The sequence below is a fragment of the Carettochelys insculpta genome, chromosome 3 (assembly GCF_033958435.1).
Source record: "Carettochelys insculpta isolate YL-2023 chromosome 3, ASM3395843v1, whole genome shotgun sequence".
Lineage (NCBI taxonomy): Eukaryota > Metazoa > Chordata > Testudines > Carettochelyidae > Carettochelys > Carettochelys insculpta.
In genome coordinates this window covers 209,255,879-209,277,869 of record NC_134139.1, presented here as the reverse complement: position 1 = coordinate 209,277,869, position 21,991 = coordinate 209,255,879, and the positions used below count along the sequence as shown (strand labels likewise).

The following is a 21,991-nucleotide window of genomic DNA, read 5'->3' as shown; positions in this document are numbered from 1 at the left end:
ATGTTTGTTGTGAGTTTAGCAGTTTCCAGACCCAGTTATTCCATCCTCTCTCAGCCCCTTTTTCATCATTCCTATCTTATATTTAATAAAGTACAGTTTGGTTATCTTGAGTGTGGATTCCTGATTTGAACACTCTGAACAGACGGGTGAAAGGGGGAACTTAGTGGAAAGTCAGGTGGATCTTTTAGAGACCGTTCCATTTTGCCAAAACCCCAACTGATCAAGATTTCTCTTAACCAGTGACCCTGGTTACTCACCACTCCCCAGTTTTTGTCTGATCTGCACACTATCAGCTGTTCAACCACGCAGGGCAAAGAAAATCAGATGCCAGTGGAAACACCTGCCTGATGACCATTCCTCATTTACAGTTACATTGTGACCTAACAGCCAATTTTAATCCATTTAATGTGTGCCATGTTAATTCATGTTCATCTAAATTTTCAATTCATATGTTGCATGGCATCAATTTAAATATATCTATATAGTCCATCAACTCTACTGCTTTATCCACCAAATCTGTCATCTCATTAAAAATATATCAAATTAGGACCTATTACCCATAAACCCACAATGATTTGCATTAATTATCTTACTTCGGTTCATTGTTAATCACCAAGTCCTGTATCTCAGGTGCTCCAGTGCCACGCGCGTGAACAGCGCCAGGATGAGGGGGGGCTACAGATACCAGGCTCATCCCAACTGGCACATCATCAACTTCCTTCCAGAAATTCCCCAACACTCCAGTTACAGAAAAACAAAATCACCTTCCATGATCCAGCAGCTTCTCTGCTGGGTTTTAAAACTCTTGGAAGCAAGTTACCTGGACCCACTGATTTTAAAAAGGTCTCCAATTTACAGCAAGGCAAGACTGGTTGGCAAGGGTTAACTGAGGAATTCTACAACAGAGAGAGGATTTGACTGTATTTCAGTAATCAGACCAGCCGTCATATTAAATCTGTGCTGGGAAAAGTAGTCTCTGGCAGTTGTATAGTCTGTTACTGCCCCTACGAACTGTACTTGTGAGGCCAGTATTTGAAGGGACTTTTCAGAGTACACGCTGAGACCGAGCCACTAAGTCCCCTTTACTCTCAAGACTGACTTGTCCCTCTAAAAGCTACGCCAGCTACAAGCAGCAAGCCCCTCCAGGAGCTGTGATCACTCAGCCATCAGTACGTGGAGCCCCACACCCAGCTAAATTGCACGAGTGCCCTAAGCCACTCATGAATCATATAAAGGAAGGCACCAGCCCCATCACCACAGAAACACACTGTCTTACACTGCTCAAAACTCTTGGCCAGTGCAAGCTCATTAACTAGTCTGTCACTCTGACTGAAGGTAGTGCACATACAACAGTCCTTGGAAACGTGACCTGAGATTCTTCAAGAACTGCAACCAAGCTCTGTTAAGTGATTATAAGTAGCAAGCACAAAAATCGAAATTGGCTATCCAAAAAATAAAAAGAAAGTCTAAACTCTAACTTTAACCAACTATGCAGGATTTGACCCAGTCACCGATCCTAACAGATGTTATAGGCAGTGATAGTTCTCAATACTTCAAGTGAACTCCCTTCCAGTCTGGGACCAACCCCCACCCTAGTTTCAAGTCTGTCTTCCAGGAGATCTTCCAGATGCTGAGATGGGGGCTGGAGGGAGAGGTTGGACAAGAGAGGCCATGATACCACGGTCCATCCCAGGCTTTTTTCCAGCTTCTAGAAAGATCCTTGCTGTGAAGGGAGGGGCATGGGGGGGGAAGAGATCAGGCTGCCCACAGCGTATGTGCCTTCCCTGATAACCCCTGGCATAGCGGATTCCTCTCAACAGGCATTAACACCTGTCAGGCCAATGATAGCTGCTCCACTGTTGCTATTGAAAGGCCAGCTGTGAGCCTCTCTCAACATATTTCAGTAATACGTATAGCAATACCTCATAACCCACTGCTAGGCATTTTGTAAAACACTTATGGGGGCACAGACATGACTGTAAAATGGTAAGTGGATTGGCTGACCAAACACAGGAAATTCCTATGGCTTTGATATATTGCACCACGAAAATATATTGAGGGCAGTGTACAGCCAATATGATCCAAGGAATGGCTAATGAAAGTCAGAGTGACCAGGAAAACGCTCTTCTTTTTGCATTTGTTCAACTTTCGCAGATCTCTGGGTCAGACCTCCTTTTACTTTTAGGCTTCGGAAGAAGAAAGTACAAAATCCAAACCCCAAGATGCTTTCTTGGAATGACTAAGATAGAACAGATGACTGGAACCACAAACATCCACACATCACAATGGACAATATGCTGGCACTAACTGCAGAGCTGAAGCACCCAAACCCACCTGAAGTTAGGTCCAGACCACTAATTTTCTCTCATTCACCATAGTGAGCAACTACCCATCCTTAAAACTTCAAGATATTGTCTCAGTGGATAGAGAGTCATCGGAGGCCAGCTACACCCACTGATTAGTAATCCTGAACTGCAGGTCAGCTGTTGAATATAGTTTTCTGCCAAAACTTATTCTAGCTCGCTGGCAGGTGAAACCACTAACGACCACTGGAGGGTGAATCCTGGGGCGTAAAAATGCGCAGATTCCCATAAGGGAGAACAGCGCTAGCAAGCAAGCCTTTCTGCTGTGCGTGGGGGAAGCTGGAGATTGCCTAGCCCTTTGGTGGGCTCCAGGATAGCCTTATCAATTGGAAGCGCCACCTGAGAAATGCCTATGGCTATCAAGATGTATACAAGCCTGTGGAACCCCTCTCAAACCTCATCCACCTAACTATGCCAGCTAGAAGCAATGCTCTTAAAGAGGCTCTGAGAGGCTCTCAGAGATGAGGAACCCTTGGTTACAACTACCTTGTTGGATGAAGAGGAGCAGCCAAAGCTGGCTGTGGCAAAACCTCCTCCAGTTCTTGCAAGGGGAGATTCACCAAAACAATTTCCTCTTGCTCAGTACCAAGCCTAGTAATAGGAACGAGTTCCTGCTGGGATTGGTCTGGATGCCCCCTTAACGAGAGGGGAGAGGTTATGTAGATGATCTACAAGCAGGGAGGGGGACGACCGCAAGACTTCTCAAATAAGCATCAGGAAAGTGCTGGAGCCCAATTACTTTCAGGCCATGGATCTGTAGTGGCTGGTCACGACAGTCTCCAGTGGGAAGAGCTGTGAGCTAAGTGATGCAACTGCAACAGGGATTAGCTGACCTCCAAATCTCAGGATGAATTAGCATCTTCTGCCCAGAGTGGGGCGGTGGGAAGAGTTGTTCCTGTCTGCAACAGGTATTGGTGATGCTAGCCTGGAAAGGATGGCACTGGACACATCATTGCCATTTTCTCTCTGGGCAGCACTATATGACTCAGGTGTCCAGAGAAGTCCATAATACTGAATGCTTAAACAAAGTGGCCAGAAAACACTAATTAGCAGCCAACCATACCAGGAGATTGAACTCTTGATCTCTGCTACAATCAGCACAAAGAGACTTAGCAAATCACATGCTGAAGCACAAACTTCCAGAGCTGCCAGCACAGGGATAGTGCCTTGCTGCTGAGTCAACATGGACACCATTGCTGAGCTAAATGGTACTGCCTCAGGGTCTGGTCTCAACAGGCGAGCTGGGCCCTAGCGCGCCCATTGGCACTGGCCAAAAGGGAGACACTACCAGCGGCTCTGCCCAGGAGCCCCTGTAGCAGCACAGCACCTGGCTCCTTTCCAGCTGGGAGCAGATCTGTGATCATGAGGGGCCCTACTGCCACCTGCTGAAGGCCTGGTACAGCCTGGCTGGGACCTGCCAGGTCGCTGCCTGCTAGGACAAAGCTCTGAGCTGCTCACGATGCATCCCTGGAGCAGCCAGCACTTCCACTCTGCTGGCAGCTGGTGTGTGCAGCCAGTTCATTCAGGCTCACACCCCACCCCAGGACAACTCAGCACTGCCAGCTCCTGAGGGTGCAGCTGCCCCCACCCAGGCCTGCTGGGAGCTCTCCTGTGGTAACATTCCCAGTGCTAATGCCCCCAGGAGGCTGGGACGGAGCTCATGTAATGGAGGTTTCTGATCCTTGTCCCTCATCTCCAGGGCAGGGTTGCTGCTGGCTGGCCCTCTGGAAAGGTTAACACCTCAGAGGGGTTAAGCTGGGGGCGGGTATTTGGGGGATGAGGGGGTTGCAGTATGGAGGATAAAGCTTGAGGATGGGGGCAGATTGGAGGTGGAGGGGAGCAGAGCCTGGGAAGCTGAGGGCAGGTACGTGAAGGGTTGATGTGAACATTGCTCCTCCCTGCTTAAGAGCCTATCCCCAGGCGCAGCATTTTCCTTGTCCTCATTTGCTCTCCAATCAGGGGTGAAAGTAACAAGCGTTCGCTGTTCTTAGACTAGGGTTACAAAAAGTGCAGTGTGACTAGGGACTGTCTCATACGCACGTGCGTTGTGGCTCTTGAAGTATTGATTTCATAACGGAATTTGAACAAATGGCACTTCTGTTTTGATTACAGATCCCTGCTCACTTCCATTCCAATATAGATAAGTAAAAGTTGGCATTAGGAGCTGGGGTGGGAGCTGCAGAATGACTGTAGTACAGCCCTACCCACCGCAGCACCCTCTCTAGCATGCTGCGTGATTGCCTGATGGGCTGCAAACACATATAAGACCACCAGGTGGCTGTCCCACAGCTTTTCTGAATAAGGACATGGGCTAGGAATGCTGCCACGGATGCTTGCACTCTCTTACAACACAGTAAGGGGAACCCTTACTAATCTGTAGCATTCCCTAATGCAAGCCATGGTCCAAGAGTTAATCCTCTGGGAGGAAAAACAGGAGGCCCTTCATCCTGTCTGCCACCACAACGAAGAGCTGCTGTGACTTTCTAAAAGGTTTGGTCCTGTCAATACACAAGGCTAAAGCTGTACAGACATCTAAGGTACGTAAACTCTGCTCCCTTGGCATAGCACAACGTTTAGGATAAAACACAGGTAATAAAATATCCTGATATGGAAACAAGAGCCCACCTTTCCAGGAAAGCCGGTGGTGTCTCAATCTAACCGTGTCCTTGTGGAACACCATATAGAGTGAGACCACAGTAAGAGCCCTCAATTCAGACGCCCTTTTGGCCAATGTGATGGCCACCAAAAAGGCTGTTTCGTAACTTAGAAAGAGCATGGAACAGAAGCAACGGTTCAAAAGGAGCCCCCATAAGCTTAGCCAATACCAATTTAAGGTCCTGTGAGGGTAAAGGGTCCCACGCTTGTGGTCTAACCCATTCCAGGCCTTTCATGAACCTCTTGACCACCATGCCCGAGAATACCGACAAATGGTCTGGGCCAGGATGAAAAGCAGCAATGGCCACCCAACTGTACTTTATGGAGGAGAGGGACAGCCCCGCTGGATTCAGGTGCCACAGATAATCTAGGAGCAAAGGGATTGTGGCCTGTAAGGAGACTAACCCTTTCTAGGGCATCCAAACTGTGAAACTTTTCCACTTTGCCAAGTGAGTGGCCTTCATGAAAGGTTTTCTATTATTTAAAAGTACTTCCCTCACCAGTTCTGAGCAGGAAAGTCGCATGGCACTCCACCACGAAGCTTCCATGCTGTGAGGTGAAGGGACAGGAGTTTGGGGTGCTGAAGCCTCCTGTGTCAACAGGTCCAGGCGCAATGGGGGTGTTACTGGGTGGCTCACCGATAGGTCTAACAGAACCAAGTACCAATGCTGCCTGGCCAAAGCCAACAGGATTACCGAGGCCCAGTCCACTTCAATTTTGAGGAGGACCATGTGGTCAAGGGGAAGCGGAGAGAATGCATACAGCAGGGTGCCCACCCAGGATACACTGAACTCGCTCCCCCCAGGACTCCAGTTCTGGTAACAACAAAATGTTTGGCACTTCACATTGAGGTGCATGGCAAACAAGTCCACCTGGGGATAGCCCCAAATTTGGAAAATTGATTGCCGCACATCTGGGTGGATGGACCACTCGTGGGTCATGAAGGAGAAGTATTGTGGACTTTGGATGAGTACTGGGCCTGCAGGAGAATTTGGTGCTGAATGCAGAACTCCCAGAGCCTGATAGCATGGTGATACAGGGGAGAGGAGCGTGCACCGCACCCCACCACCTGGTCTATTGATACAATACATTGCCATTGCGTGGTCTGTGCTCACTGACATGCAATGTCCCACTAGGTTGTCCGAAAACACCTCGCACACCAACCTGATCACCTTAAACTCTCTTACACTGATGTGAGGCTTGAGGTCTGGCATGCCCCACGGGGCCTGAGCCTGGCACTTCCCCAGATGCACCTGCCAACCTAGGTATGACACATCAGTTACCAGAGACAGGGTGGCAGGGATGGATGGGTCCAAAGAGTGCCCCTACACACACTGTCTGCACGCCCAGCCAGGAATGCAGGTCCGCTGTACCTGCTGCGGCAATGCCACTAATTTGTCTATACGGTCCCTCACAGGGTGGTACACTGAAGCCAGCCACAACTGGAGAGGACGTAATCAGAGTCTGGCATGCTGCCCCATGAAGGTACAAGCTGCCACGTGTCCTAGGAGCTTCACGCAACACCTGGCCATCATGGTGGGGAACTTAAGCAGGTTGTTTAAGATGCTGGCCATAACCGGAAACCTGCTCTCCGGCAGGAAGGCCCTGACAAGCACTGAGTCCATGAGAGACCCCAGAAACTATTCTTCATGTGGGAGTAAATGTAAACTTTAGCTCGTTCACCAAAAGACAGACTGTCGAAAGTTTGATGGATGAACTGTGTGTGTTGGTGAATGTGGGCCTCTGAGCTCCCTTTGACCAATCAGTTGTCCAGGTACAGGAACAATTCGATTCTGTGCCTGTGGAGAAAGGCTGCCACCACCGCCACCACCACGCACTTGGTGAAAACCCTTGAAGCCACTGTCAGACCCAACAGAAAGACTGTGACTGACTACGTCCTCCATTCACTACAAACCTCAGGAACCTCCTGTGGGGAGGTTAGGCTGCAATGTGAAATTATGCGTCCTGAAAGTCGAGAGCTGTAAACCAGTCCCCCCAGATCCAGCAGCAGGATAATGAGCCCCAGGGAGACTATGCAAAATCCAAGCTTTTCTACCAACCTGTTTGGGCCCCAGAGGTCCCTGATGGGTCTCAGTCCTCCCTTTGATTTTGGAATTAGGAAATATGGGAATAAGACTCCTGGCCCCTGAATTGCAGGGGAACCTCCTCTGTTGCTACCCCCTCAAGAAGCGATTGGCTCTCCTGCTTGAGCAGGCTCTTGTGAGAGGAGTCCCTGAAGATGGACAAAGAAGCAGGGTGGAAAGGTGGGTAAGAACTGAATTGGATAATGTATCCCTTTTCTACCGTGCAAAGGGCCCACTGGTCCGATGTCATACAGCACCAACCAGGGTAGAAAGGGGATAGGCAGAACAGAAAAAGGGCGTGGTAGATCCAACACAAGGAGTAGTGTGGTGCTTCCGACTGCACCCTCAAAAGTTAGGTTTTGGCCCTGTCAGGGACTTCTGCTGCCCCTTGCCCTGGCCAAGCAGATGGGAGCACCTCCTGCTGCTGCGACCTCTCCATCTATTTCAATCCCTGGGCTGCTGAGGGAATTGCCTCGGGGAAGGCAGGGGTTAAAACGTCTGTGCTGGGTTGTAGGAGTGTGGAGCCCTAGAGACCTTAGGGTGGCCCCCGAATCTAAGACTACGCAGCCTTTTAACAGTTTTCTCTGAGAACGACACAGTCTCTCCAAGGGTAAGTCTCAGTCTGCGGCACCTCCGGGGCAGACCAGAAACATGCAGCTAAGTCCCCCACCTCATGGCCACCCCGACACCATGACCCATGTCACCGGATCAGCAGCCTCTAGAGCGGCTTGTAGGGCTGTACGTGAAATCGGTTTGTTCCCTTCCACAATCGCCATAAATTCAGGTTCAGCGTCCGGGGTAACAAACTCTGAATTTCAAGAGGGAGGACACTGCCGTGTACCTGCTCGCTAGGGCTTGCTCATTAGCTGTGCGCAGCTGCGGCCCTCACGTTGAATCAACTTTCCTCCCGTACACATCCAGCCGTTTCAACTGTCTTTGGGCAAGAGCCCTTGAAACCCTTCTCTCCCCCGGTGGTTGGCCGCATCCACAGCCAGGAAGTCGAGAGGTGGGTGGGTGAACAGGTGCTTGCTCCCCACAGAGGAGACAAAGTATCATTTCTCATTTTTCCTCGTGGCGGGCTGGGATAATGCCAGCGTCTGCCACGTGGTCTCAGCTGTCTCCGCAATGGTCTTTAGGAGCGGCAAGGCTACTCTGGTGGGACCCAATGAGGACAAAATATCCATTATCAGCGTCCTTGACCTCCTCCACCTGCATCCCCAATTCCTGGGCTACCCAGTGGAACAGCTCTGCCCTCCAAGACCGGTGAAGCAGAAGAACCAGTGACCTCTTTGTCCAGAAAGGAAGGAAGAGGAGGTCCTTGCCTGCGCCGAGCCATCAACGCCCACAGTACCTGACGGAGCCAAAGTGCTGCCCCCGAGGTGCACTGGCAACAGCTGTGATGCTGGCATCAAGACCACAGAGGTCAGCAACAACGGAGAACTGCTGAAGTAGTAGGAGCTGCAGGAGCTGCCGATGCCAACAGCCCCTGTAACCTGGTAGGCTCCATAGGGGCCGGGATGGGACTGCACCAAAGTGCACGGCACCAGAGGAGGAAGCAGCAGCAAAACCACCGGAGCCAGCCCTGGCCCCGAGGGTGTCAGTGCCAAAGAAACAGATAGCGCCAATGAGGACCACCCCACGGAGGGAAGCTGCTCCAACAACGCATCTTGTGGCAGCGCTCCTAGCGAAGCCAGTGGTGCCAAATGTGGTACTGGGGGTGATACCGCTGCCGCCAGCAGTGATGGGGCCCTAGACTGTAGCTGAATAAAATGCCCCTGGAGTCCAAAAAGGCCTTTGTGGCGCCATCTGACAGTTCAGCGGCCACTGTCCCTGCCCCGAATGCCAACTCCGCTGAGAGGAGGATCGAGCACTCCTACTCCTGACCAAGCTGGAGAAATAGGGGTCAGACTCTGAGTCGGATGCCTCCAACACCGAAGACCAAAGTGGTGCTTGCGCTGGCACCGAAGATCACGCTGGGCGGAGGGCAAAGGTGGTCGTGCTCTTTTAACTGGCTTGCCTTGGGATGGAGGACAATTTAGCACCTGTCTTGGGGGCGTCAATCTCCTCAGCGTCAAGAATGGTGCCATAATCCAGAGCAAGCTCTGCGCTGCCAGGAGCGCCTCTGGCATCGATGGCATCTCTGGTGAGCAGGGACTGGACCTCTGGACCAGCGTTGACACTTGGCCTTTGGAGGCATGCTCAGCACCCCTTTAGCCTCAAAGAGGTGAAGGACTGCTAAGGCATGAAAACTAAACATGCTTCTCGTTTACAGATGTTCCCTTGACATCAGGTCTGAGATACATTGGGGAAGCTTCTGCAATTGCCTATTCTGTTGAGGGTTACCAGATGAGGGGCATTTCATTATTCAGGGCTCTCAATCCAACATTTATTAAAATGATTAAAAGTTCACTTAAATTTTTAAAGGAAGTTCCCCCAGCTGAGACACTTACCTTCAGTGTGTACACTCCCATTCTCCCTGGGACCTTATAGAAAATGCCCTCTTCCCCTCGGGAGTTTGTATGCAGCATAGCATTCAGACATGCAAGAGGAGAAGTCCCACTGAAAACAAAAGCACAGGATTAGCCTCTAATGTTGAAGGAACACTACTAGAGATTATGTTGTCAATATCAGGCCTGCTCACCTGTTTCTCTGAAACTGCCAGACACTAAAGCCCCCTGAGTCTTTCATAATCAAACTGTAAACATGCAGAGGTGGATTGAATACCTTTACTTAAATCAGTCCCGGGGAGGAGCTGGAGTTGCCATATTCAAGCAATGTTAAGACTGATAGCTCTGGGGGAATTCTGAAATCACTGCATTTGGAGCCATTGTAAAATTGCAGAACTCCCCCAGGACGGACGGGTGTCATCTTTGGATAGGAGTTCCAGCTCTGCAGTTTCACAGACTCAAAAGTTGCCATAATTCACCAAAACACTTGAAATAAAGTATCGGAGGGGTAGCCATGTTAGTCTGGATCTGTAACAGCTACGAAGGGTCCTCTGGCACCTTACAGACTAACAGAAAAGTTTTGAGCATGAGCTTTCGTGAGCACAGACTCACTTCATCAGATGCTGGTCAAGTGAGTCTGTGCTCACGAAAGCTCATGCTCAAAGCTTTTCTGTTAGTCTATAAGGTGCCACAGGACCCTTCGTTGCTGTTACTTGAAATAAAGACATTAGAGTGACCCCACAGAGCTGCAATTCATATGCAAATTGAACACTATCAAACTGGGTCTGAATAGAGACTGGGGAGTGACTAGCTCAACACACAAAGTGATTTTCCCCTCTTTTGGTATTCACACACTCATCAACTTTTGAGAATGGATCACATCCCACCTTGACTGGGCCTCCACAATGGCCCTCCACATAGTAACACAACAAACCCTTCTTTGTATGTGCATGTGTGTGTACACACACACACACACACACACACACACACACACACACCCTGAAGTTTCCATTTCATGCATCTGATGAACTGTGTGTTCCAGCACACGAAAGCTGTATTTGTTAGTGTTCATATCCCAAAGGACTCCTCCTTGCTTTTGCTGCAAGAGCCTAAAATGGCCACCCCCACTGAGACTTGATTCCAGATAAGATTATTCTTTAATCTTTCAATTTGTAAGGAGTAACCTTTAGTATGAAAGTTTAACAAATTTATCCATGAAAGTAGTGAAGTCACCTCATGCCTTCCCCCACCCCATAATTTGGGATAGGGGTGAGAGGAGAAACCTGAGGCAGAAGATGGTAAACAGGAGGTTCAGACAACATATATGAATCTAGAATTACACATCCCCATATGGAGTGCTATACTTTAGAGACAAGGCAGTTAAGCAGGTGATCACTAATGTCTATCACAATAGTATACAGTGTTCCCAAACAGATCTGGATTCCATTGTGCTGGGTGTTGTGCAAACATACAGCTGGAGAGAGTAACCAAAAATCTTGCAGCCTAGGCTAAGACAACACACAGCTCGTATACGAATAGAGTCAGTGAGGATTTGTTGTTATTATTAATTACACTGCTGCAGTGCCTACAGGCTGCAGTTGACAGTGGAGCCCTATTCTACTAGGTACTATGCTAACACTGTGAGAAAGTCCCCAGCCAGGAGAATTTACAGTCCGTATGGACAAGGAAATGCCTGGGAGGGGAAAGAGGCACAGACACATGAAGTGACCCGCCCCACTCATCTACGAGGCCGGTACTATAGCCAGACAATTAAACCAGGTCTCCCAACTCCATGTCCAAAGCCCTATATCTTCGGGCAGAAAGGGCCATTATCTAGTCTGACTTTCTACAGCATCTAGAATTTCATTAAGTTATTCCTGCACTAAGCTCAATGACCTGAGTTCCGTCACATAAGTGGCCCTGAATTCTGCAGTCTGTAGATTCAACTTATAAAAACTGGACAAGCTTTCTGGAGAACTACTGGAAACAAAAACAAGAAGTCCTGTGGCACCTGATAGACCAACAGATTTTTCTGGAGCATAAGCTTTCGTGGACAAAGACACACATCATCAGATGCATGTGATATGCATCTGACGAAGGAGGTCTTTGCCCATGACAGATTATGCTCCAAAAAAGAGGAAAAAAAACCAGTTGGTCTATCATGTGTCACAGGACTTCTCATTGTTTTTGTGGACACACACCAACAAGGCTACCCCTCTGACATTGGAAACAAATTTATTTGCTAACTGGTTATCACCCCTTACCTCCCTAGCTACTCTTTTGGCTTTACTAACACCTGTGAGACTATGCAACAGGTCTCATAAGTCCCACTTCTCAAAGCTGAAAAAGGGTGGTGTTGCTAGTTGTTAAACTATTAGCAGCCAAGGACCACTCCAGTCTCTCAAAATAAAATTCTTTACAGGATTAGTCAAACTGATCCACATAACCAGCATATTCAGGCACTGCGTATAGATCGAGAAAGACTTCAGTGCAGAAGAAAAAAGCCTTCACAGCACTGTTTGTCACCTTCATTGTCTAATTACCCACAGTAATTTAGATTACTTTTTGGTTATCCTATTATTGTCCTTCGTTATAGCACCTTTAGACTTCCTTGCTGAGACACTACAAAGCAAAGCAAACACACAGAGCCAGCCCTGAACTACCTTTATTAATGAGCAGGAAGAGCAACAGTGTACATGCAGCTCATTACCTGTCCTAAATTTACAGGACACTGCAACAACTGAAGCACCTAAGCGGCATCTATAAAGTACTGTAACATCCTGATGAAAGATGAGGCCAACGCATCACATGAACCCTTATCTAGCTATCGTACCATGTGCAATATCCAACCTGAAGGGCATGGCCCAGTCTATACTACTCTGGGCTGTTGATCTAAGTTATGCAACTTCAGCTACATGAGTAACATAGCTGAAGTCCACATACTTAGCTCTACCTATTGTGGTATCTTCACTGTGTAAGTCAAGACAGCTGACATGCTCCTGTTGACTGCTCTTACTCTTCTCCAAGAGTGTGCAGCAGTCTATTTATCACGTCTATACTAGACATGATAAAAATCAACTCCTACTGGATTGACTGGAGCCCATCAATCCAGTGGGTATTGAAGACATGCCTTACGTATGCACATGAAATTGCCAGCGTGCTATGGTTTCCATTTCTAGAAGCCACAGTTTTCTCCGTGTCAGTTTCCACATCATTCATTAGTACTTCTGTCTGTAGGTGTACACCCACTCTTGTGTTTTAACTATTCCCCGAAGTGCTGTATCAATTTGTTGGTCAGGCATCCTGTAAGTTCGTGAAGTTCTCTGTACATTAGGTACTCTGTTAAATAAATTTCTGTTTGCCGTCCTCTTCAGGATTACTGCTTTCCAAGTGTATCGATCCCATTGCATAGTTGTGTATCAAATGTATTATCTCCCACTGGCTCATTCTCTAACTTCCATTGGTACTATTAAGCACCTTCTCACGCAACATACATGCCTGAACTAGTAGAGTGCGTACTGGACTTAGGTGCATCAGCTTGGGAAGTTTATCTAGTAGCTTTCAAAATACCCAGATTTCTCTCACCTAATGTCAAAATTGAACATGTTCCTTATCCCCTCCTCCAATTCATGAATGAAAATATTAAGAAAGATATGCTAGAGAAGGACAAGCTGCAAAGGATTATTAAGGGCAGTAACAAATGAGAAAATGAGTACTCTGGAGCTGGGCTTTCAATGCTCTGCTCTGCCCTCCAAACTAGTTGTCTGTTCAAGTGCGTTATGGCTAGCCTGGTATTTTTCAAGAGGGGCCAAACTTACATCTTTATTACTTTAGAGTAAGGCATCCTGCACACTCTAGATATTCTGAATCAAACAGAGAAGTCCAACAAATTCCTATTGTGCACACACGCCTGTGTCGGGGTTCATTCTTCCCACATTCAATTGCCAATCTTTTGTAGACTTCTTTCAAACTGGGCTTGTTTCTTTGATCTCAATGAGACTAAAGAAAACCAAAGTTTCAACAAAATTGGTTCATCAGTTATAAGAGCACAAGATTTCTGAGAAACATGCCCAAAAATGCCCCCCACCCCCCAATGAATACATATGTTTGCAATACCAACATTGCCCCCATGGAAAATTTCAACCCGAGGGAGATTTGTTTATTGGAGTAATAGTCCACACTTTATATTCAATAAATATAACAGAAATTATAAACATCTTACAAACATAAGTAAATATTACAGACCTCCAGAAATTGTTGTAGACGGCTATAAGCAACCTTTTCACCTGTTGGACTAAATTAATCTTTAGGACATCTATTAACCACAACTCTACTTATAAATGAAAGCTTAAGATAAAATGTCCAAATAAGGACTATGTATACATTTATTATACAATAACTGCAAATGGGGGGTTAGCCAATGCTTTTGAATACTGCTAGCTTTATTCTTTAAAATTCCCCTCCCCCTTTACTCTGTGTTTTTACCGCTGAGTTACACAGACTTGAAGAGCATTTTCAGCTTTCCTCTAAGATTTTTGCATTCAAAACTGGACCACACAGAACACTTTGAAGTGAACCATTTGATTTAAAATGCAGTTTAATTTGTTTACTGGAATACCTGAGAATGGAGCATTTTAACAACTGATACTGTACTAATTTTCAAACTAATTTCCAAAAATCTAGAATGGACAATGCAGAAAAAGCTGTAAAGTTTCCCAAAAAATCAAAGTTATAAAGCATGCGTTAAAACTCACTTCACTCAAAAACAAGACAACCCTCCTCCAAAAACCATCAAAAACAAACAAGTGCACAAAGAACACTACCATGCAAATCAAGCTTTTGCTCACACATTTCAGGTTCACAAACAGTTCTAATGTTAATTTGTAAGACACTATGCACTCCCATGCTGTTAACCTAATTGACATCTTCCACAAACTTCACAAGCAGATTAGGTTTCAAATTTGCATTGCACTCTAATGCTAATGCAAACAGCATGCAAAAAACTAGATTCAACAAGTGAAAGCTTTAAAGCTAATTATACAGCTACTACTCTGTTTGTAGACCTGTGCATGAAGCAAGCTGATTGGTTTCTTAATTAAGGTTTAATTACATATCTGTGAGTTAAGTTCAATTAAGCTTACATATAATAGTAGCAATAGGTCTTACCTTCTGGAGTTGGATTGCAACCCAAAAAAAGGAGAGAGACACCCCTTTAAAAACTTTAAGCAAAGCAATTATCTAATAATTAATATAAACGCTCACCCCCACCCCTAGAAGTCCTTCAAAGGAAATGGAGCGCTGCACCAATACACAATTTTGGAACAGACTTCAGTAGCACCCAAGCTAGTGGAGAATTAATGCAGGTGTAAAAGGAGCAGTGTTGGAAGAGGGTGCACCTCCCCTCATTTTCCACTCAGAGAAGCTCTGATACAGCTATCAACTACGGACAGTTGCCTGGCTGCTCTTTGACGTGGAAAGTTAATGGAACCATGCAGACGGCAAACAGACTACTGGGGTCAACAGTACTTCCCCTCCGACCCCACTTATTTCTACGCAGAAGCAATATACTACCAGCCAAATAACTCATATGGGGAGCATACTGGCACAGCAAAGGGTACAATCATGTCTGAAGATGAAAGTTTAGTAATGAAGTAACTATGTGAGTTTTTAATAGAACTGCCTTGATGTAGCAATTTCTGTTGTACGCTGCTGTAGCACCGGCTTGGTAAGCAAACCACCTCTTAGGTTCAGGAGAAACGGGTGAAAGTAAATGCACGTTTGTTGAGTAAAAAATATGGGCCTGTCAACTTTGATAGTGTCTTCAATGAGCTGCCATTCACATGTGGTAGTGCCTTTCACCTAAACATGTCCTGGAACATTTCGCAGAGTACACCGGACTCATCTCTCTCCCGAGAGACCTGCAAGACAGGCCCCATGCAAAAAGAGCGCAGAACCTAGGGCACAGTATTATCTAGCAAGGAGACCTAAGCAGCTCCCTAACGAGAGGGCAGTTAATGGACGGAGGCTATGTGCACACCTGCACTTGATCAACAAAACTTCTGTTGCCATGGGTGCCTAAAAAAACCACAAATAAAATTTTGCCACAGCAAGACAAAGTGTGAATGCTACTTTGCTGGCAGAAGGGCTCTGCTGCCAACCAAGTAAAACCCCCTCACTGGCAGTGGAAGTATCTGTGGTCACTTTTGTCAACAGAACTGTGTTCACACACACCGACCGAGTGACAGAGCTGTGTCGATGCAGCCGTGTTCCTAAAACCTGTGTGAGGCAGACATACCCTGAGATGAGGGGAGGCCATGGCAAGTGATCCTCTCTACTTGCAAGGAGAGGAATATCTTCAAAGAAATGGATCAGATTCATCATCATATCATTATTATTACATTCACAGGAGATCTACTTTGGCCTGCACGGGAAGCACAGCTTCTGTCAGGGGAGAGTCTGCCTTATTTGGTTTTCATTTCACAGGAAGCCAAATATGAATATGGCTTAAGCTGGGGGACACATCTAGGGTTCAAAAAGCACATGTCACAAGTATTTTGTCTGATGCCCCAGACAACTTGCTGGCTCAAAACTAGTCACCAAGTTCCTCAGGAAAGAGAAGGATAGAGGAGGCATCTGATCGGATCTCAATGCTAACGATGAATTATCCTACCATGATAAACACAACGGGAGCCTATCTGCCTAAAGGAAACCTCAATACATTAGGCATGCAAGCAGGTGTATGGACTGGGTGTGCCTGTCCTCAGATATTCTGAGCTTGTTTTCAAGAGATGATGTAATACCACTTATTGGCGACCCCTCACAGTTACTTGTAGAAAGTTACTAATAAGCAGAAAGCAGGTTTGCAGCAGTGCAGGCAGGGTCCACAGGCCTCCCAGGGTACAGCACTGCAAGCCCATCTAAGGGCCAGGGAGCACAACAGCAGGCAGTGAGAGCTACAAGCCAGATACTGTGTCTTTCTAGTGGGGGGCCTGTGGAGTTGTGTCACACCTCTCCCTGTGCCCTCTGGGGGCTATGGCTCCGCATGTCCCTGCACTGCCTTCCCTGGACGCAACCTGCAGAGCACAGGGAAACATCCCGTGTCCCTGTGAACCATCCATCTGCCGACCGGACCTGCAGTCTCGCGAGGTGTGCTGTATACCGGGAGCTCGAATTCAGGATGTGACTGAGAGCCGTACAAAACTGCTCAAGCCTTCGGAATACCACCCCTTCCTACTTCTGCACGTGGGAACTAATGATACGGCCAACAATGACCTTGAGCGGGTTACTGCGGATTATGTGATGCTGGGTAGAAGGGTCAAAGAATTTGGAGCGCCAGTGGTGTTCTCATCCATCCTCCCTGTCGAAGGGAACGTGCTAGGTAGGGACCGTCGAATTGAGGAAGTAAACATGTGGTTACGCAGGTGGTGTCGGAGAGAGGGCTTTGGATTCTTTGATCATGGGATGCTGTTCTGGGAACAAGGATTACTGGGAAGAGATAGGGTCCACCTAACCAAGAGAGGAAGGAGCATTTTCACAAGTAGGCTTGCAAACTTAGCGAAGAGAGCTTTAACCTAGGTTTGCTGGGGGACGGTGACCGAAACCCTGTGGGTAGAAAGGAACTTGGAAGCCGGGAAGAAATGCAAAGAGGAATGTACAACAAAAGTGGACCCTTGGTTCGAGTAGTGAGGGTGGGGAGATCAATTGGTTATCTGAAGTGTTTGTACACCAATGCCAGAAGCCTGGGTAACAAGCAGGAGGAATCAGAAGCCCTGGCTCAGTCCAAGAACTATGACTTGATTGGAATAACAGAGACTAGGTGGGATGACTCGCATGACTGGAGCGCTGCCACGAAAGGGTGTAAACTGTTCAGGAAGAACATGCAAGGGAGAAAAGGAGGAGGAGGTGCACTGTATGTAAGAGAGCGCTATGAGTGCTTGGAACTCCACCACAGAGGGAGAAAAGCCTGTTGAGAATCTATGGGTCAAGTTTAGTGGTGTGGGCAGCACTGGAGATGTGGTGGTTGGTGTCTGCTACAGGCCGCCAAATCAGGATGATGAGGTAGATGAGGCTTTTTCTGGACAACTGAGAGAAGTTTCCGGATCACAGGCTCTCGTTATCATGGGGGATTTTAATTACCTTGACGTCTGTTGGGAGAACAATATGGCAGTACACAAGTAGTCCAGGAATTTCTGGAGAATGTTGGGGATCACTTCTTGGTACAAGTGCTGAAGGACCCAACCAGCGGTTGCGTGCGGCTCGACCTGCTGCTTTCAAACAGGGAGGAACTAATAGGGAAGGTAGAGATGGGTGACAACCTGGGAAGCAGTGATCATGAGATGGTAGACTTCAGGATTCTGACCAAAGGAAGGAAAGAGAGCCGCAAATTACACACCTTGGACATCAGAAAAGCAGACTGACTCCTTCAGGAACCTGATGGGCAGAATCCCCTGGGATGCTATCATGAAGGGAAAAGGAGTCCACAAAAACTGGCAGCATTTTAAGGAAGCCCTATTGAAGGCGCAGAAAGAAACTGGCCCGATGCGCAGCAAGAGAAGTAAATATGGTAGGAGCCCAGACTAGCTTAATGGGGAAATCCTTGGAAAACTTAGGCACAAAAAGGGAGCTTACAAAAAGTGGAAACTTGGACAGATGTCTAGGGAGGGGTATAAACGTACAGCTCGAGAATGCAGGGCAGTTATCAGGAAGGCGAAAGCGCAACTGGAATTGCAACTCGCGAGGAATGTGAAAGATAACAAGAAAAGTTTCTACGGGCATGTTAGAAAGAAGGTGGTGATCAGAGAGGGCGTGGGGCCCCTACTGGGTGAGGGAGGTAACCCAGTGTCAGATGATGTAGGGACAGCTGAAGTACTTAATGCTTTCTTTGCCTCTGTCTTCACGGACAAAGACAGCTCCTGGACTAATGTGATAAGTGATGCATTGTGGGATGAAGGTAGACAGCCTTTGCTGGGGAAAGAACAGGTTAGGAGCTATCTAAAAAGGCTAAATGTACATAAAAATCGATGGGCCCGGACCTAATTCATCCTAGGGCTCTGAGGGAGTTGGCATATGTTGTTGACAAGCCCTTGGACATTATCTTTGAAAAATCGTGGAGATCGGGAGAGATCCCAGATGATTGGGAAAAGGCAAATGTAGTGCACATCTTTAAAAAAAGGGAAGAAGGATGATCCAGGGAACTATAGGCCGGTCAGTCTTACATCAGTCCTGGAAATATCATGGAGGGGCTCCTCAAGGAAGTCATTCTGAGGCACTTGGAGGAGAGGAGAGTGATCAAGAATAGTCAGCACAGATTCATGAAGGGCAAGTCATGCCTGACCAACCTGATTAGTTTCTACAATGAGATAACTGGCTCTGTAGATGGGGGGCGGGGGGGAGAAAAAAAAATAAAAAAAATCAATGGATGTAATTTATCTGGACTTCAGCAAAGCTTTTGATACGGTCTCCCACAATATTCTTGTCGGCAAGTTAAAGGAACGTGGATTGGATAAATGGTGGGTAAGATGGACAGAAAGCTAGCTAGAAGGTCGGGCCCAGAGGGTAGTGATCAACGGCTCGATGTTGGGATGGCAGTTGGTTTCTAGTGGAGTGCCCCAAGGTTCGGCTCTGGTTCCTGTTCTGTTCAACATATTTATCAACGACCTGGATGAGGGATTGGATTGCACCCTCAGCAAGTTTGCGGATGACACTAAGCTAGGGGGAGAGGTAGATATGCTGGAGGGTAGGGACAGGGTCCAGACTGGCTTAGACAAATTGCAAGACTGGGCTGCAAGAAATCTGATGAGGTTCAATAAGGACAAGTGCAGAGTCCTGCACTTGGCCCAGAAGAATCCCAAGCATTGTTACAGGCTGGGGTCCGACTGGCTCGGTAGTAGTTTTGCAGAAAAGGACTGCGAGTTGTAGTGGATGAGAAGATGGACATGAGTCAACACTGTGCCACTGTAGCCAAGAAGGCTAATGGCATATTAGGTTGCATCAAGAGGAGTGTTGCCAGGAGATCCAGAGAAGTGATTATTCCTCTTTATTCGACTTTGGTGAGGCTGCATCTGGAGTACTGTGTCCAGTTCTGGGCCCCCAAATATAGGAAGAATGTGGATACACTGGAGAGGGTCCAGCGGAGGGCAACCAAAATAATTAGGGGGCTGGAGCATATGACTTATGAAGAAAGGTTGAGGGAATTGGGACTGTTTAGTCTGCAGAAGAGAAGACTGAGGTGGGGACTTGATAAACAGCCTTCAACTTACTGAAGGGAGGCTGGAGAGAGGCTGTTCACAGTGGTCACAGATGGCAGAACACAGAACAATGGTCTCAAGTTGCGGTTGGAAAGGTCCAGGTTGAACATAAGGAAAAACTTTTTCACTAGGAGGGTGGTGAAGCATTGGAATGGTCTGCCCAGGGAAGTAGTGGAGCCTCCAGCCCTGGAGGTGTTTAAGTCTCAGCTCGACAAAGCCCTGGTGGGGCTGATCTGATGGGTATGATCCTGCTCACAGCAGGGAGCTGGACTCGATGGCTTTTTTAGGTCTCTTCCAGCTCTACTGTTCTATGATTCAGGCAGGTTTCCACAGCAGCAACCAGGGAACACACATCCTGGCAGGCCCCAGCTGCAGGCAGGGAATGACATTTCTTCCCACAGGGTAATAAGCAGCATGCCATTGCCAACATCCAAATCTCATTCATGTTAAAGTCAAAGGGACAGGACTGGTTCCCAACAAACACTGCAACTAAACAGAATTTGCCTATACCCAGGTTGCTCTTAAACAGACTCTATTGTACCTAGGAAAGTGGAACTGACAACTGCTGTGGTCCCAAGACTATTATTGTTATATAGAGATACACAACTCAGAGCTGGAAGGGACCTCAGGAGGCCACCAAGTTCAGTCCCCTGCCTTCCTGGCAAGGACCAAGCACCATCTTTATTTTTTTTGCCCCAGATCCCTAAATGTCCCCTTCAACAGCTGAACTCACAACCCTGGGTTTATCAGGCCAATGCTCAAACCACTGAGCTATCTATCCTCCCATGCTTGATGCACTGTTGTTGTAGCTGTGCTGTCCCAGGATACTACAGAGACAAGACGCTCTGTCAGAAGCTGGAGATGGATGACAGGAGAGAGATCGCTTGATTGTTACCTGTTCAATCCACTCCCCCTCTGGGGCACCTGGCACTGGCCACTGTCAGAAGACACGATACTGGACTAGATGGACCTTTGGTCTGACTCATTATGGCTGCTTTTATATTCTTAAGATGGATGAGGTAACGTCTGTTGAGTAGTGAGATAAGCTTCCAAATTTACTCCATACTCTTCTTCAGGTTTGCCTGAACCTAGAGTTCTCAGCTATGACACCAGCGTTGGAGAAAGTTTCCCAGTTACTTTGCCAAATACTTCTATACATTTTGCGCCTGCTGAATTGATTGCAAGTCCCTCTGACTAGAGAAGTCGCCTCTGCCCTAAGAAATGCTAGGATGTGGGAAAAGACCCCCGTCACCTAGCCTACGTTTCTCCCACACATTTCCTGGGGAATAGTAAGTGCCCATTACACTAGGTATGCTATGACAGTGTCTATATATTTGACCTTTTCCAGTCAGCAAGCATTGATTTTACCCTCTGTTCTTTTACCTGGAATGGATATAAAACATTGTGTTTTAGCACTACATATGCGTATGCACCCAAATCCTTTCACAGTTTTTACTATCAGTCCCAAAAGTCAAAATCAAGCCAGCAGCTAACCCACAAGCTGCCCTCAACTAAACTCTTCTCCCCATAAAAGCAAGTCCTCATCAAGCTTCTTACCAGAAGGCTTAAGTGAATAAATAGGCTTTGTGATTTGCCCTGATGGGTCAACAAAATCTGAGCTACGGCAGATCAAAAGATGGTGTGGGAGAAGAGTAGTTTCCAAAGCTAAGTACCACTGAATCTTAAATTGAGGATACATCTTTTAAAGAAAGGGAATTTAATACCGTTTGCTTATGGAGAACCATCACAAAATAAAAACTGCATGTGGTAGTTCAGGTCCAGGTAAGCCCAGACTTAGGAATTTCCTCTGAAGACGGGGGGAGAAAAGCCAGGCAGAGCTGTTATGGGGTGTAGTGAAAATTTGGTGGCGTGTCTCTTGTCCAGTTAAGTCCTTATCTTTTTATAAGCCGCAGACTATTTTTATCCTAAGTGGTATAAATATGAAAAAATAAGACAGGCAATACTAGACCTTGCTTTGCTAGTGCTGTTTTGATACATTTGCCCTTTTACTAACAAAAGCTACAAAAAAAAATCCAGTTGATGGAACAGCTGTGAATTGTCCGAAGAGAACTGAAACTCTCTCCAAACACCTGATATATGCTTCCGTGCTGTGATCTAGGAGAGGACTAAAAGCACAGAGAAGGATCTCTTGTAGCAAGTAACACTCAGATACTATTTTCAGTTACAAACAGAAC

The 21,991-nt window shown here is 47.1% G+C and overlaps 1 protein-coding gene across 3 annotated transcripts in view; it reads right to left on the bottom strand.

Moving 5' to 3' along the window:
* The window catches only part of ASXL2 (ASXL transcriptional regulator 2), a 221,807-nt gene that overhangs the window by 122,025 nt on the left and 77,791 nt on the right, over positions 1-21,991 (bottom strand). For 2 of the 3 annotated variants that reach the window (XM_074991522.1, XM_074991524.1), the window contains one exon: positions 9,553-9,661. In XM_074991522.1, the coding sequence (XP_074847623.1) occupies positions 9,553-9,661 (109 nt within the window). Of the gene's footprint in view, positions 1-9,552; positions 9,662-13,367; positions 13,540-21,991 lie in introns of those variants that run through there. The other variant, XM_074991523.1, reaches the window with a different exon arrangement.